Source organism: Pinus tabuliformis, chromosome 3_1 (genome assembly GCF_031772625.1).
Source record: "Pinus tabuliformis cultivar Carrire ecotype Pingquan chromosome 3_1, CPIR1, whole genome shotgun sequence".
In the NCBI taxonomy this organism is placed as follows: Eukaryota; Viridiplantae; Streptophyta; class Pinopsida; order Pinales; family Pinaceae; genus Pinus; species Pinus tabuliformis.
In genome coordinates, this window is record NC_142301.1 from 443,494,481 (window position 1) to 443,509,423 (window position 14,943).

Here is a 14,943-nt window from a genome sequence, read left to right on the forward strand (position 1 = left end):
TGGTTGTGGTGTGGTCATTATGATGGACAAACATACTCGATACACTCTATCTTGGCATGGGGGGCCGGGAACTAATACAAGAGCAGAGACTATGTATCTCTGGGGACTACTCTGGTTCATTTGAGAAAAGGAGTGGCACAACATCAACATTTATGGGGACTCAAAATGCCTTATTGGAGGGATTTTGGGACAACATACATTTGATCCTCCACTACTTGCAGATTGGATAATGAGGATAAAACAACGACTTGCCACCCTCTCCTCATATTCTATACAACTTGTATTCTGAGAATTTAACATGGATGCGGATCAGTTGTCTAAGAAAGGCCTACAGGCAACTGTTTAAGAAAGGCCTACAGGGACAATATGGGCATGATGCATTATAAGCATTACAAGAACTATAACATTCTCGAGGAGGGAGATATCATATTGCCATATTGATCTTGTCCTATCTGTTGGTTTTCATGTATTGGTTATGTTGTCAGAACAATATTGTTTCACTCTTTTGGTTTCAACTCTATTGCTTACTTGATTGTGGCAATCAGTCTTTCTGTATGAATTTTGATTTCTGTTTGTGTATGCATGGATGGTATCATTGCTTTATGGTACACATAAAACCCCTTTTGAACTATTTTAGTTGCATGGAGTTCTATTCAGATATATGTACTGGTCTTTAAATATAATAGAAAAGCCAACATTTTTTTCCTTTGAAAAAAATAAAAATTAGAGAGTAAGATGCATTATTACTTGTTAAAAAATAAGTTCAACAATAATTAAAACAAATTTAGATAAACAATTAAGATATTTTTTTTATAAATAAAATTAACAATTTTTATTGTTTATGTTTTAACGTTTCAAATTTAAAATAACTATTTAGATATCTTTTTATAAATAAAATAAAAAAATTTCATCGTTTATGTTTTAATGTTTCACAATTTATTTCGAGTATATATGATGAATAACAAAGAATTTGTATGCAGGGGATCTTGGCCAAACATATGATTCAAATAAGACTTTACAACATTATTTAAAAACAAATGGACAGACATTACTATATGTAGGAGATCTTTCCTATGCAGATAATTACCCATTTCATGATAATAGGAGGTGGGACACATGGGGACGATTGATTGAAAAAAGTGCAGCTTATCAACCTTGGATATGGACAGCAGGAAATCATGAAATTGATTTTGTGCCTGAAATTGTATGTATACATTTCTAATTTTTTTTTTTTTTTAATTACATGTTAATAGCATGGTGTTATTTATTTTAAAGTTAAATTTTAATCATATCTTATATATTGACACTCACTTAGTCATATATTTTAGAACTTGAAGTTAAATGCTCTTTTACAAAACTCAAATTCATTTATGGGTAATGCCTTTATCAATGCATATTTACTATTTTCTATGTTTTAGAGTATTGCACTCATACATTGTTTGTTTGATCATTTTCATGAAAAAATGATATTAATTTTTGTGTTTTTTCTTTCCATGAAATTTTGATTTTTTAATCATTGTGATATATCTTTTATGATCCCATTTCAGCGTTATAACCTATGTTATATTATACATCTTACAATAATCTTTTTAGCTATATGAGTTCTATAGTGGTTTGATATGTCATTAAATATTCAATCTTTGCACTTGAAAGATATAGTTGATTAATTTCTAATGATGTATGAAATTACATATCCTTTCAAAAAGTAATATCTAAACATTGAATTTAGATCATCCATATGATCTTCTCAATTTGCTTCAACATACCCAATAAGTTGTAGTATACCTTTTGGTATCACATGGAATGTGATGCCATATCTAATTATTCCTTTATGATATCTGAAAACCATTTTCATTGTTTCTAATTCCTTGGTCCAATATTTCTAGAAAATTGACTCACTATTTTCATGTGCAATCAACCTAAACTTGTGCCCTAGGACTCACATTCTTTGCTAAATTTTTGCTGACTTCCATTGGAGTTCACATAGGACTATGGTGAGTCCCATCCTTTGCTAAATTTTTATTGACTTCCATTAGAGTACCCATTGGATTATAGTTATGTACCTTTATTAACCTAGATAAATTTATTTCCTTTGTCAATCCCTTAAAAATTAAATACCCATGCAATGATGAATTTCACCAATTAAATAGTCATAAAATTTAGATGCTAGCTTATACTCAAAGAAGTTTAATGCTTTCAGATTATTACTTATAACAACTATAGTATCAACATATAGACAAATTTATAATTGACCCACTAGTACACTTGTTGTAAAACTTTGAACCAACATAACAATGTATTATTCCTTTACTTTTTAGAACCTCTTTTACCCATTTATATTTCACTCTAGAGGATTGCTTTAACCAATAATAAACATTTTGCAATTTGCACATCAATTAATCTTTATGAGGCTCAATAAGCCTCATTATAGAAAAATTATAAACAAGAGCCAAAAATCCCAAGGCAATAGAGAAAATACAACAAAAAAATGAAAAATAGAAAAAATGTTTGTCTTATTCACTTAGAAATGGTCCTTTTATAGATTTACAAAGAGATTATGTTTTAATGGATCCAATCCCTAATCAAGGCATGCACATAACTTTAAGGTTGGAAGAAATAATAAAATAGGTAACTAAGTAAAAAATTGGGTCTTATGATATAGAAAGGGTTCCCTCACAAGGGGTCTAATGTGCCACATTAGTTCCTCATGGTTTAACTCAAAAGATTCCTAGCTTTCCTTCCTATTTAGGAATGGATATATACAATGTGAAGATGCTATCAGAGAGACTATCACTAAAATTATGGGCACTACCAAAAAGGGTATGATGAGCCACGTAACGCTATGCATAAGGCTGTTAATCTAGATTTGTTGGGTTTGGAGTTGTTAGAAATAGTGTTATGAAAAGATCATAATTAATAGTTGTGTTGTTACTCTAACATGGGTTCCTATGCTACTATTGTAATATAGGTGTAAAGTGATTCTACTATCATCATAGTGTTCCCTTTGGAAACATCTTATGGTTTCCATTCCCTATAATATTTTAATCCAAGGGAACATGTGTCTACCTAAAGTATTTTGTGTTTTCCACAATGAGAAATGGTGACAATATCTAGGGTGAACCCCTCCTCTTGGATGTGGGATATAAATGTGACACATGATAATCCTCCCACTAAAGAAAATTTTGAGCATCCTTTTGAAAGGAATCATTATCATCGAAATGATGTGTTAATGAACATAAATATGATGTAGTGCCTTGGAAATGATAAAGTGTGTGTGAGAATGTATGGATGAAATGGTTGAATCTAAGCCTTCATGGATAAGAGTGCATTGGAAAAGATTTTTATATTAAACATTGGGTATGAAATGTGCTAAAGTGGCATAATTTAGGGCTTTCTCCTTAAGTGTTGGATTTTATTTGTGAACTATTGTAGTGGTTGATGACCATGTCTAGTCATATACTAGCATGGAATGTATCCGCATCTTTCTAGATAACAATTATTCATCTAGGATGCTATGGTAAGAATCTTTCATGCACTAGAACTATTTTGCATTTGTTCTTACATGTTAAGAAGAGATATAATTTGTTGGGTTAGGTTGCTCCACATAGCCTTGTATTTTTTGAATAACGAGATTAAGAAAAAAAAGCATACCTATTTTAATTTGATATCTCATGTCTCATTTGTTGCTATAGGATTAGACCGAATGTTTTATGGAGGTAGGTCATTGTAACCAAAAGTGTTTAGTGCATTACTAGAACTAGTTATTATATGCATTTGGGAGGATGTTACATGTACATTATAGTGGACCTCATCATGTCCTGTTGTGTAAACTGTAAAGGCCATTTATTCAAAATTTTGTGTGCTATGATCGTCATCCTCATGTGGTAATGATTTATGAAATATGTGATTATTTCCATAATGTCATTGTGTTGCAGAAACATGCTTTTCTACAATGATCGCAGAGGGATGTTATGGTCCAAAGACATAAACATTAGGAGTATACAACATGTACAACAATGTGAGCGTGGTGCGCAATCCAATATAGATAATAATAAGAGATACTCCAAATACCCAATTACATTCATACATCCAAATCATATGTCCTCCATAATGAATACATGATCTCTATATATACCTATCCACAAATTACACATGTGGTCCCTTCATTATTAGGATGACCCTATTACATATACATTTACATATTACATGTACATTTAACCCCATATATGCCCCCCTTGGGTCATACCATATACATTTAACCCAATATAGGACCCCTTGAGGTCATAACATATTATTGTCCTTCAAAAAGCTTTGTACTCAAAGATTTGTTGTTAAGGGAGTTATATGTGATGAAAATAAATTATAGGAATTCCTTAGATTAATACATTCTTCTTTCCACTATTGATAATCCATCCATCCAAACTCAATTCTTTCCATTCTTAATCCTTGATGGTTGGTTGTTGCATAGTTTTCTTTCCTTTGATTCCATGTCTTGGTGGTGTGACTTCTTCAATTTGAAGTATTTGTTGGTATTTGATAACATCCTATTGAATAATGAGTTGGTGATTCCCTATTGCATGAATATTGATGAGTACTCCTTCTTCTTCCTTGATAATATTGATATGGATCTTCTTGTCTTCCTTGATAATGTTGATATTGATGTTCTTGTGACGTGCTTCCAAATTAGATACAAATTAAGGACCATCTAACCTTTCCTAGGCAAATTAAACCTTTCCTTCTGCACTTAATAATGTGTTTTTCAGATTTAACATGTTCTTAGGATGGTTTGTAAATGATTTGATTATTATGTGCCTATTAATATTTATTCTGCAGAATATTGTGAGAATATTGGGCAGATTATGAAGATATGTATAATGAGAGAATTTAGGGAATTTCTCCCTACTATAGGATGGACCAGGATTGGATAATAAATAAATAGGATGTTAGGAAATTATTGAACAAATTTTGAATGTTCACACGTTAAGAAAATCTAGGGATGTGTTCAATGGTACAAGAGAAGCCAAAACTCAACATTTAATGAAGATTCCTGCTGCTGGGTACCATATCTAATTTTTGACGGACATTAGAGGGGGAAAGAACCCTCCTTTCAAGGAGGATCCTTCCCCCACCAACTTGTATACTTACAATTCGAATTAGCCTCTAGGGGAGGGGAATTTTTGGCGTTTTTGTGAAGAAGACTTGTTATTTAGTGGTTCTACTTTCATTTCCAACAGGGATGCACTTGAATTGATTCTAATGATGAATTTCGGTTTCATTTCCAGCTTCTAAGGCTTGGTTTCCTTCATAGGACTCTTATTATCCTTGGGCTTGGCCATCCCAAGAGCCTAAGAGCCCTATTGTGTATTTTATTTCTCTTCTTTTCAACATTTCTATGCTTAGTTACATTTATCATTTTTAATGCTTCATTTGTTGAAGGTTATATTTATTAAATGGTTGAAATGAGTTTTTTTTTCAAGTTATTTATATATTCAATTGTGTGATGCATCACTAGCATAACTCAGTAAATTCATTTTCATCATTGGGTTACTTAGATTAGCTTACTAGTTCTGAAATTTCTGGTTTTAGTATTAAAATTTTGTTGAATTTTAGCACGTGTTAATGAACCTATTTTGAGTTGATTCCACTTTGATTGAAGTATTAAAACATTCAATTTAATAATAAAATTTACCCCACAAAATTTTCACTTGATTAGCGTAGGGAACTGTGTATGTAGATTAGCTTACTAGTTCATTGTTCCAAAATTTCTAGTTTTTAGTAGTAAATTTCCGTTGAATTTTAGCACGTGTTAATGAAGCTCTTTTGAGATGATTCCACTTGGAATGAAGTCTAAAAACATTAAATTTAATAAAAAAATTTACCCCACAACATTTTCACTTTATCAACTTAGGCATTTGACATGTTAACTCAACAAACATGCTTGCTAGAAGTTTCCTGTAGCAAAAGAGAGTTTCATGTACCAATGTATTTTCGAACTCTTCCCTTGTCTAGATTCATTCAAAATTCATGGTAGAAGTATATTTATGTCTTATAATAGCCCATGAATTCTTTGAGACCACTTTGGTTGAGCTGAGGCTTGGTTAGGTCACCATTTAGTTACATTGCTTGCTTATTGAATGTTGATTTCTGCAACTAGTCTACATTTCCTTTCTTGCAATTTACTTTAAGCAAAGTGTGATTTCTTTCCCACAAGAGTAATCTCAGATGTTCCTTTTCTGCAAAGTAGAATAGATTTCCTTTACTATAATTTCCTTTCCAGCAAGATAGATTATCTTTTCTTTTTTGTCATTTGCTTTATGCAATCTTAGGATAGGCGACTTGACTAATCCACTACTCACTTGAGTGTTTCATTGCCTTCTGTCACTTGCTTCAAAGGAAGTGAAAGTAGGAAGAGGTAAGTGTATGTCTTGCATACAGTGCTGACCCCTCTTAAGTTTGTATGAACCCTTGGTTGATAATTAAGGTTGAGCCCTCAAGAGTTCCAAGATTCTTTTTGTAATACTGAGGGCCATCTTTTTTGGCACCATTGCCGATGATGGTGTCAAAGCAATCAGTCTCTTTTTATTTTCCTAATTATTTATTTCTTTTTTACATTCATATTTTCTATATAAAAAGGAAAAAAAAAACAAATCAACATTAGTACTTTCTTCCTATTTTTTAGAAAAATACAAAAAAATATATTTCTTTAATGCCACAACCCCCACTTGATCACATGGTGTAGTAAGAACCACATCACCATCCACTTTTGCAGGTAGAAGTGGAAGAGGTGGGACAGAAGGTAGAAGACATGGATGGAGATGATGACAATGAGGAATATCTCCTTATATACTGGTATAAGCATTCATACGAAGGACATCCCTCCATATGTACTTTCCCACTATCATGGTATGGGATTAGAAGACCCAAAGACCTTTCTCTTCAAATTTGAAATACTTTGTAGATCTTATGGTTACTTATTAAACACTAAAAAAATGAAATTGTTTCCGACAAAATTGGAGGATAGAGCTTTTAAATTGTTCATGAGTTTAGGGACTAATTCAATATGATCATGGAATGATATGAAAATGATATTTCTAGAAAAATATAAAACTATTGTATATATCATGATCTTAAAGAAGAAATGTTTAGAATGACCCAAAAAGAATATGAGAGCTTTGAGGATCTGATAGAGAGATTTATGTATAATGTTAGGAGGGAAAAATTGCATATTTTAGGATTTGACACACTAAAAACCCTCTTTCTTAGAACAATAAAAAATGAGTGGATCGATATTCTTGATCTAAAGAGTAAAGGGGATGTATACGAATAATCATTTGAAGAAATTTGTGAAATATGTAAGCACATATCAAGAGGAATACGAATAATCATTTGAAGAAATTTGTGAAATATGTAAGCACATATCAAGAGGAAGGACAAGAGCAAGTAAACTAGCATCGAGATCGGTATGTCAAGTTGAACTTCGTAATTTACTGGATAACTTTAAAATATAAATTATTAGTAGTCCAAGCGAAAAAACATATATGTTAAGAATGCAAAATAGGCAAACAAATAATGCTGAAATTTGTGTTATTTGTGTAGAATCACATGCTACTAAATATTTCCCATCATTACCAGGGCTGAAGGAAGTTTACCAGGAGGACAGTGGAGCAAATCAAACACTAGAGCAACTCTATTATGTAGCTCCAAGAAGACCATGGCAACCTATTCAACCTAGTATGATGTAAGATCCTAATTCACAATTTCAAGGTTATGCACAACAATATCAAAGTAATTGGAAAACACCCTTTCATTGGCAACCTTGGCTATCTCAACCCCAAAACCAATCTTGGCAACAAGGTTGGAAAGGACCTTATGGAAGAAATCCATGATATCCTGAATCTTTTCCTCAATATCCTCCATACCAAACTTAATTCTATCCATACCATCCACCTCTACAACAACCACAATCTCAGACACATCCATCTCAAAGATCCACTCCCACTCAACTCCCTACACAACGATTTCCGAACCCAAACAATAAAGTAACTTAGCCCAGTTACAATGCCGAGGTACAAAATTTCCAAACAACTTGATCCAAATTTATGAAGGAACAAAATGAAATATAGATATAAACAAAAACACACAGCGACAATGAAAGAAAAACTTCAATTCATTAATAACAAAGTACTGAAAATTGTTTACATGCAAAATGGAAATAAACTAGCTCAGGCGATGGTAGCTTATTTATGAGAAGATATGTGGCAACTACATGCCTTTTGAACTGTATTACAATGAGGCTAAGAGGATTTTTTATTATTGAGAAATAATGGAAAACCATAAACACCCAAAAACCTAACCATAGGAGATGAAGCGCCAAAAGTCTATGGGCCCCATTGGGGTTAGTTGGTACATCAACTTCCTGAGGTCGTAACTTTGGCACACAATCTTAGTTTGATGCGTACGATACCTCGTTAAAAATATCTATTCAAGGAAAACAACTTTTGACTACATACCCCTACTTTGCACAATTTGTTTAGCTGTTTTCCAAAAAAACATCGTTTAGGTCCTCAAAATGACTTTAGAAGTTTAAGACTCGAAAAAATACCAAAAAAAGTAAACTATGCTACAATTAAGGAAACTGAAAGAAACAATGGTGGGGGTCCAAGTGGAATAGTCGGGTGACCTCCAATATCCACTTGGATCACAACTCCTCTTGATCTAAATATTGTTATGAAACCAACTCACAAAAAGATAGAAAGAGAGATAAACGCCTTAGAATTTAGCCTCTTTGAGTGGGCAACCTCCTTCACATTACACAAATGAACAAATCTTGGATGATACAAATGACAAGACCTCATTTCTATATATATGAGTCTAAGGGGTCATAATATAATCAGAGCCGACATAACAATAATAATGTAAGGGTGCAATAATAACAATAGTGGGGTTCTATGGGGCACAATAATAACAATATGGGAACTACATGGGCACAACAAATATAATAAGGGGGTTGTACTAATAACAATAAGGGGTTACACTAGTAGTATAGGGATCTAACATGAGCCTCTCCTTCAAAAGGTGTTGTCCTCGACGCTTGAGTAGTTCTTGATGCTTCTGTATAAAATTTTTGTCCTCCATGTGGAATCTTCAGCAAGTAAGTTCTTCCACTTGATGAGATACTCTGAAATTGATCGATTTCGTAGCTGTCGGGTTCTTGTTTCTGTGACTGCTCCAGGTTCCATTATGATTTTTCCTTTCTCGTCAAGTTCTGACAATATTGTGTGAACTGAGATATTCTGCAACTTTTGAATGAGTGGCCACACTTATTCGTCCTTCTTCCATTCATCCCTTGGTTTGTTTATCCAATCTGGTTGGATAATCGAAATAGCACAAAATAATGCTTCCACATCCTCATCCTTTCTTGAGAGTGCATCTACAACAACATTTTGCTTCCCTTTTTTGTAGATGATTTCAAAGTCATAGCCCAACATATTTGTGACCCATTTTTTTTGTTCTTCTAAAGATAATCTTTGTTCTAAAAAGTATTTAAGACTACCATGATCCACTTTTACCTCGAAGTGTCTTCCCATTAGGTAAGGTCGTCATTTATTAAGTGCATGTAGTATTGCCAACATTTCCTTCTCATAAATAGCTTGCTCAAGATGTAGCCATAAAAATACCCAATCACCTACATCAAAACTTCTTTCACTGCGATGTTGATCTGCCTATTGTTTCATTCGATTCTGCACCAAAGTGGCGTTATCCTTTAGAAGTTAGAGAACTTGTTGTTGATGCTTGATGTGATATTTCACTGCTTGAATTTTTTTCTTCTTGATATATCCTTTTATCTGGAGAGTTTGAGGAGTGATAATTTTTTCCAATGCATTACAAGATATGGTCGGATTCATTTCTTGATGCTCGATGTGATCTTTCACTTCTTGAACATTTTTCTTCTTGATATGTCCTTCTATCTTAATGGTTTGAGTGGTAATTCCGGCCAATGCATTACAAGATATGGTCGGATTCATTTCTTCCTCCTCGATGTGATCTTTCACTTCTTGAACATTTTTCTTCTTGATATGTCATTCTATCTTGAAAGTTTGAGGAGTGGTGTTAGGTCCCTATACTACTAGTGTAACCCCTTGTTGTTATTAGTGCATCCCCCTTATTATATTGTTGTGCGCATGTAGTCCCCATATTTGTATTATTGTGCCCCATAAAAGCCCACTATTGTTATTATTGTGCCCTTACATTATTATTGTTATGTTGGCTCTGATTATATTATGACCCCTTAGATTCGTATATATAGAAAGGAGGCCTTGACATTTGTATCATCGAAAAATTGTTCATTTGTGTAATGTAAAGGAGGTTGCCCCCCTCGAAGAGGCTTATTTCTAAGGCATTGATATGTCTTTTCTATCTTTTTGTGAGCTGGTTTCATAACATTTGGTATCAAAGCTTTGGATTTTAGGGTTTCGCTATTCCAAAAGGTCATTGTGGAATTTTCGCTATAAATAATTTTCTATGAGATTTCAGAAGCTAAAAAAATACCCATTTGAGAAGAAATCGCACTGAACCTCGGGTCCAAATTTTATATCTTGTCTCGCTATATGTTCGGAGATATGATCTGAGGAAGTTAGGGTTTTTGCAAGCTCCAGAATTGCATCTAAAACAAGTCATCGTGGAATTTGCGCTATAATTTTTTCACTACAAAGTTTCAGAAGCTAAAAAAAACCCATTTGAGAAGAAATCGGCTTGAACCTCAAGTCCGAATTTCAGATCTTGGCTCGCTATATTTTCGGATATATGATCTGAGGAAGTTAGGGTTTTTGCAGACTCCTAAATTACATCCTAAACATGTGACCTTGGGAAAGTCATCATAACTTTCTCTCTGAGCATCAGATTGAATTTTCGTAAAAAGTTACAGAAAGAGGATAGACTGTATTTTGTTTGGGTATAATTTTTAGAACCCAAGGTTGAAACAGTGACACGTGGAACATCGTACAAATTCACTCTACTAAACTAGTCTATAATTAAGTCATTGCGGGAGATTGGGAATAAATCTTTCATCGGGAATCCAATTGTGATCAGACTTATGGAGTTAGAAAGAGGACTCAGAGGGCTATTACAGGCCAAAATTGCAGAACTTAAAGATCTGAAATTACAGAGCTACAGTCGTTTCAAGATCAAGCTTCTAAAATCAAGAAAAAGCGAGGTGAGGAAGTTTGATGACAAGGATTTGGTAAATTTGATACTATAGATGGAGAAATATTTTGATCTACATGGTGTACCACTGTTACAAAAGGTAAGTATTACATCTAATTATTTAGAACCGAATCAATTTTTACGTAAACCACTTGTTACGTGGTCAATTTTCACAGAAAAAATGATAGCACATTATGAGGATACAAAGAGAAACACCTTCTTTAGCCAATTTCTAAATCTCAAACAAAAATGTTCAATGGCAGAGCACATTGAGGACTTTCAAAAATTGAATATAAGGGAAAATGATATTCCAGAGAAGCAGGGGATTGATGTCTCCATAGGGACTTTAAATGATAACATTCAACATGAGGTTCATCTTTGGGAACCTGATTCATTGGAGAAGGCATTCAGGTTGCCAAGAAAAGTGGAAAGCAAAATTATGGAAACAAGGAACTCTACCCCTCACAACTATAAAGATGGAATGTTGTTTCTCCTAGCCTTCCATAACCTACAAGGTTGACACCACAACAATTGGAAGAAAAAAGAGCAAAAGTGATTTGTTACAATTGTGATAACAAATACATTAAAGGTCATCAGTGTGCTGAGAAGAAATTCTTTTACATAGATTGTGAGGAAGAGGAAGAAAAGAATTAAGAAACATCAAAAGAAGAGGATATACACTAGGAACCAACACCAGAGAAAGAAGAAATGAATCCGACCATATCTGGTAAAGCATTGGAAAGAATTACCACTCCTCAAACTCTCAAGATAAAAGGACATATCAAGAAGAAAAATGTTCAAAAAGTGAAAGATCACATCGAGAAAGAAGAAATGAATCCGACCATATCTTGTAATGCATTGGCCGAAATTACCACTCCTCAAACTATCAAGATAGAAGGACATATCAAGAAAAAAAGGTAATAGTGTTGATTGATTCGGGCAGTACCCATAATTTTATTCATTGTAAGATAGCCAAAGAATTGAATTGCTTCCTGTATCCAGAACCAGAGTGTCAAGTGATGGTTGCAAGTGGAGGAACCATAAATTGCTCTGGAAAGTGCCATAATATCAAGCTATCCATGGGAGAATATGTATTGGATAGCCCAATGCTTTCCATTCCAATGCGTGGTGCTCATGTTCTACTAGGTGTCCAATGGCTACAATCCTTGGGTACAATAACTTTTAATTTTCAAGAACTTCTTATGAAATTTTCTTCAGAAGGAAAGGAAGTTGAATTAAGGGGTATCACAGGGAAACTGAGAAAGATAATCAGCTCTAACGGACTGACAAAGCTTCTAAATAAAGAAAAACAAGGCGTAATTGCACAATTATGTTCGCTAGAGGTTCCCACATCGAAATTATCTATTTCTCCTGATCTCCAAAAATTCTTGGACAATCATTCCAAGGTATTGGAGACTCCCAAAGGCCTCCCACCTATTCATGATCATGATCATTCTATTCATTTGATTCCAGGAAGTGTTCCTCCAAACATTAGGCCTTACAAATATCCCTATGCCCAAAACAGTGAAATTGAACGTATGGTTGCAGAAATGCTAGAGGCTGGTATAATTATTTCTCTGCTCTAGTAGTATTGATGCACAAGAAGTATGGGTCATGGCGCATGTGTCCGGATTATAGAGAGCTCAACAAACTCATTAGTAAAGATAAATTTCCCATTCCTGTCATTGATGAAGTATTGGATGAATTGCATGGATTAATTTACTTCACCAAGTTGGATCTTCGTTCAGGATATCATCAAATAAGAATGAAGACTGAAGACATTCCGGAAACAACATTATTGAAGAAAGATGCATTTTCCTGGACTCCAAAAGCAATGAACGCCTTTGAACATCTTAAAGAGGTAATGTGCCAAGCACGGGTCTTAGCTACGCCAGACTTCACAAAAACCTTTATTGTGGAATATGATGCATTAGGAAATCGAATTGGTGATGTTTTAACGCAAGAAGAAAGACCCATTTCTTCCGAAAGTCATCTAATCAAAGGAAAGTATTTACACAAAGCTATTTATGAGAAGGAAATGTTGGCAAGACTACATGCACTTACAAGATATGGCAAGAATTAGGAGCTCGATCTTGAAACGACTGTAGCTCTGTAATTTCAAATCTCCTAGTTCTAAAATCGCGACTTGCAGTAGCCCTTTGCGTCCTCTTTCCAATGCTACCAGTCTAATTGAAATTGGATTCTCCAAGAAAGAGTTATGCACAATCTCCCAAGATGAACTGATTATATACCTTTTCAGACGAGCGAACTTGTACGAAGTGCCACATGTCATTGTTTCGATCTTCAGATCTACAAACGATACACATAAAACTACAGTCTGTTCTCTTTCTGTAACTTCTTATGAAATTTCAATTTAATGCTCAGATAGATAGTTATGACGATTTTCCCCAGGTCACCTGTTTGGGATGTAATTCGGGAGCTTACAGAAACCCTAAATGCCTTGGACAGTATAGCCGAAAATATAGCGAAACAAGATCTGAAATTTGGGCCTAAGCTTCCCCAGGATTTCAGCTCAAATGGGTTTTAATTTCAGAGTTTGAACCTTAGTAGAAGACAAATTATAGTGAAAATTCCATGATGTTCTATTTGAGATTGAATTTTGAAGCTTGTAAAAACCCTAACTTCCTCAGATCAAATCTCCGAAAATATAGCGAGACAAGATCTGAAATTCGGACCTGAGGTTCAGAACGATTTCGTCTCAAATGGGTTTTTTTTTTCGCTTCTGAAACATCGTAGAACAAAGGTTATAGCGAAAATTCCACGAAGCCCTGTTTGGAGCAGCGAAACCCTAGAATCCAAAGCTCTGATACCAAATGTTATGAAACCAGCTCACAGAAAGATAGAAAAGAGAGATAAAAGCCTTAGAATTTAGCCTCTTCGAGGGGGCAACCTCCTTTACATTACACAAATGAACAAATCTTGGATGATACAAATGACAAGACCTCCTTTCTATATATAGGAGTCTAGGAGGTCATAATATAATCAGAGCCGACATAACAATAATAATGTAAGGGCACAATAATAACAATAGTGGGTTTCTATGGGGCATAATAATAACAATATGGGGACTACATGGGCACAACAATATAATAAGGGGGTTGTACTAATAACAATAAGGGGTTACACTAGTAGTATAGGGACCTAACAATTGTATTCACCTTAGATCAAGAAGAGTATTGCAAAAAAAAGATTCCTTTGTTATCATTAAAAAACAACATCCAAAAGAAGAATATCTAGAGGAGAATAAAGTATCATGGACCAAATTTTATAGAGAGCAGCCATTGGAGCCTGAGATTGAATAATTTCTACTATGCTTATCATTCGATTCTTTATGCGTTCAAGGGACTAATCAACAAAATGTAGACGATCTGAATGTCATGGAAAAAGAGGACATAAAGGGTGAACTCGGTGAGAAAAAGAACCAAGGGAACCGCAAGTATATTGAACATTGGTTCCAAACAATCATTAAACTAGGGCACCACACTCCTCTTCAGTCGTTCTTGATATCATCTCAATCAAAGCAGTTGATCTCTCATATTCTGGTATATATCAAAGCATATCTCTCAAAATTGCATATGAGTTTATTTGTCGTCCTGGTATGTACATGGATCCATTAATGGAAGTATTCATATGCTTGAGAGGTAATTTTTTTTCATGTAGGGTAGGATAGAATAAAATGTAAAAAGTAAAGAAAAGAAAAGAAAAAATATAAGGTGAAAA

The 14,943-nt window shown here is 34.1% G+C and overlaps 1 protein-coding gene across 2 annotated transcripts in view; it reads left to right on the forward strand.

Annotated features, from left to right (window-relative positions):
* LOC149187654 (purple acid phosphatase 2-like) overlaps positions 1-14,943 on the forward strand; it is a 154,570-nt gene that overhangs the window by 39,535 nt on the left and 100,092 nt on the right. For both annotated transcript variants that reach the window (XM_089411425.1, XM_089411426.1), the window contains exon 4: positions 981-1,204. In XM_089411425.1, the coding sequence (XP_089267551.1) occupies positions 981-1,204 (224 nt within the window). The remainder of the gene's footprint in view (positions 1-980; positions 1,205-14,943) is intronic.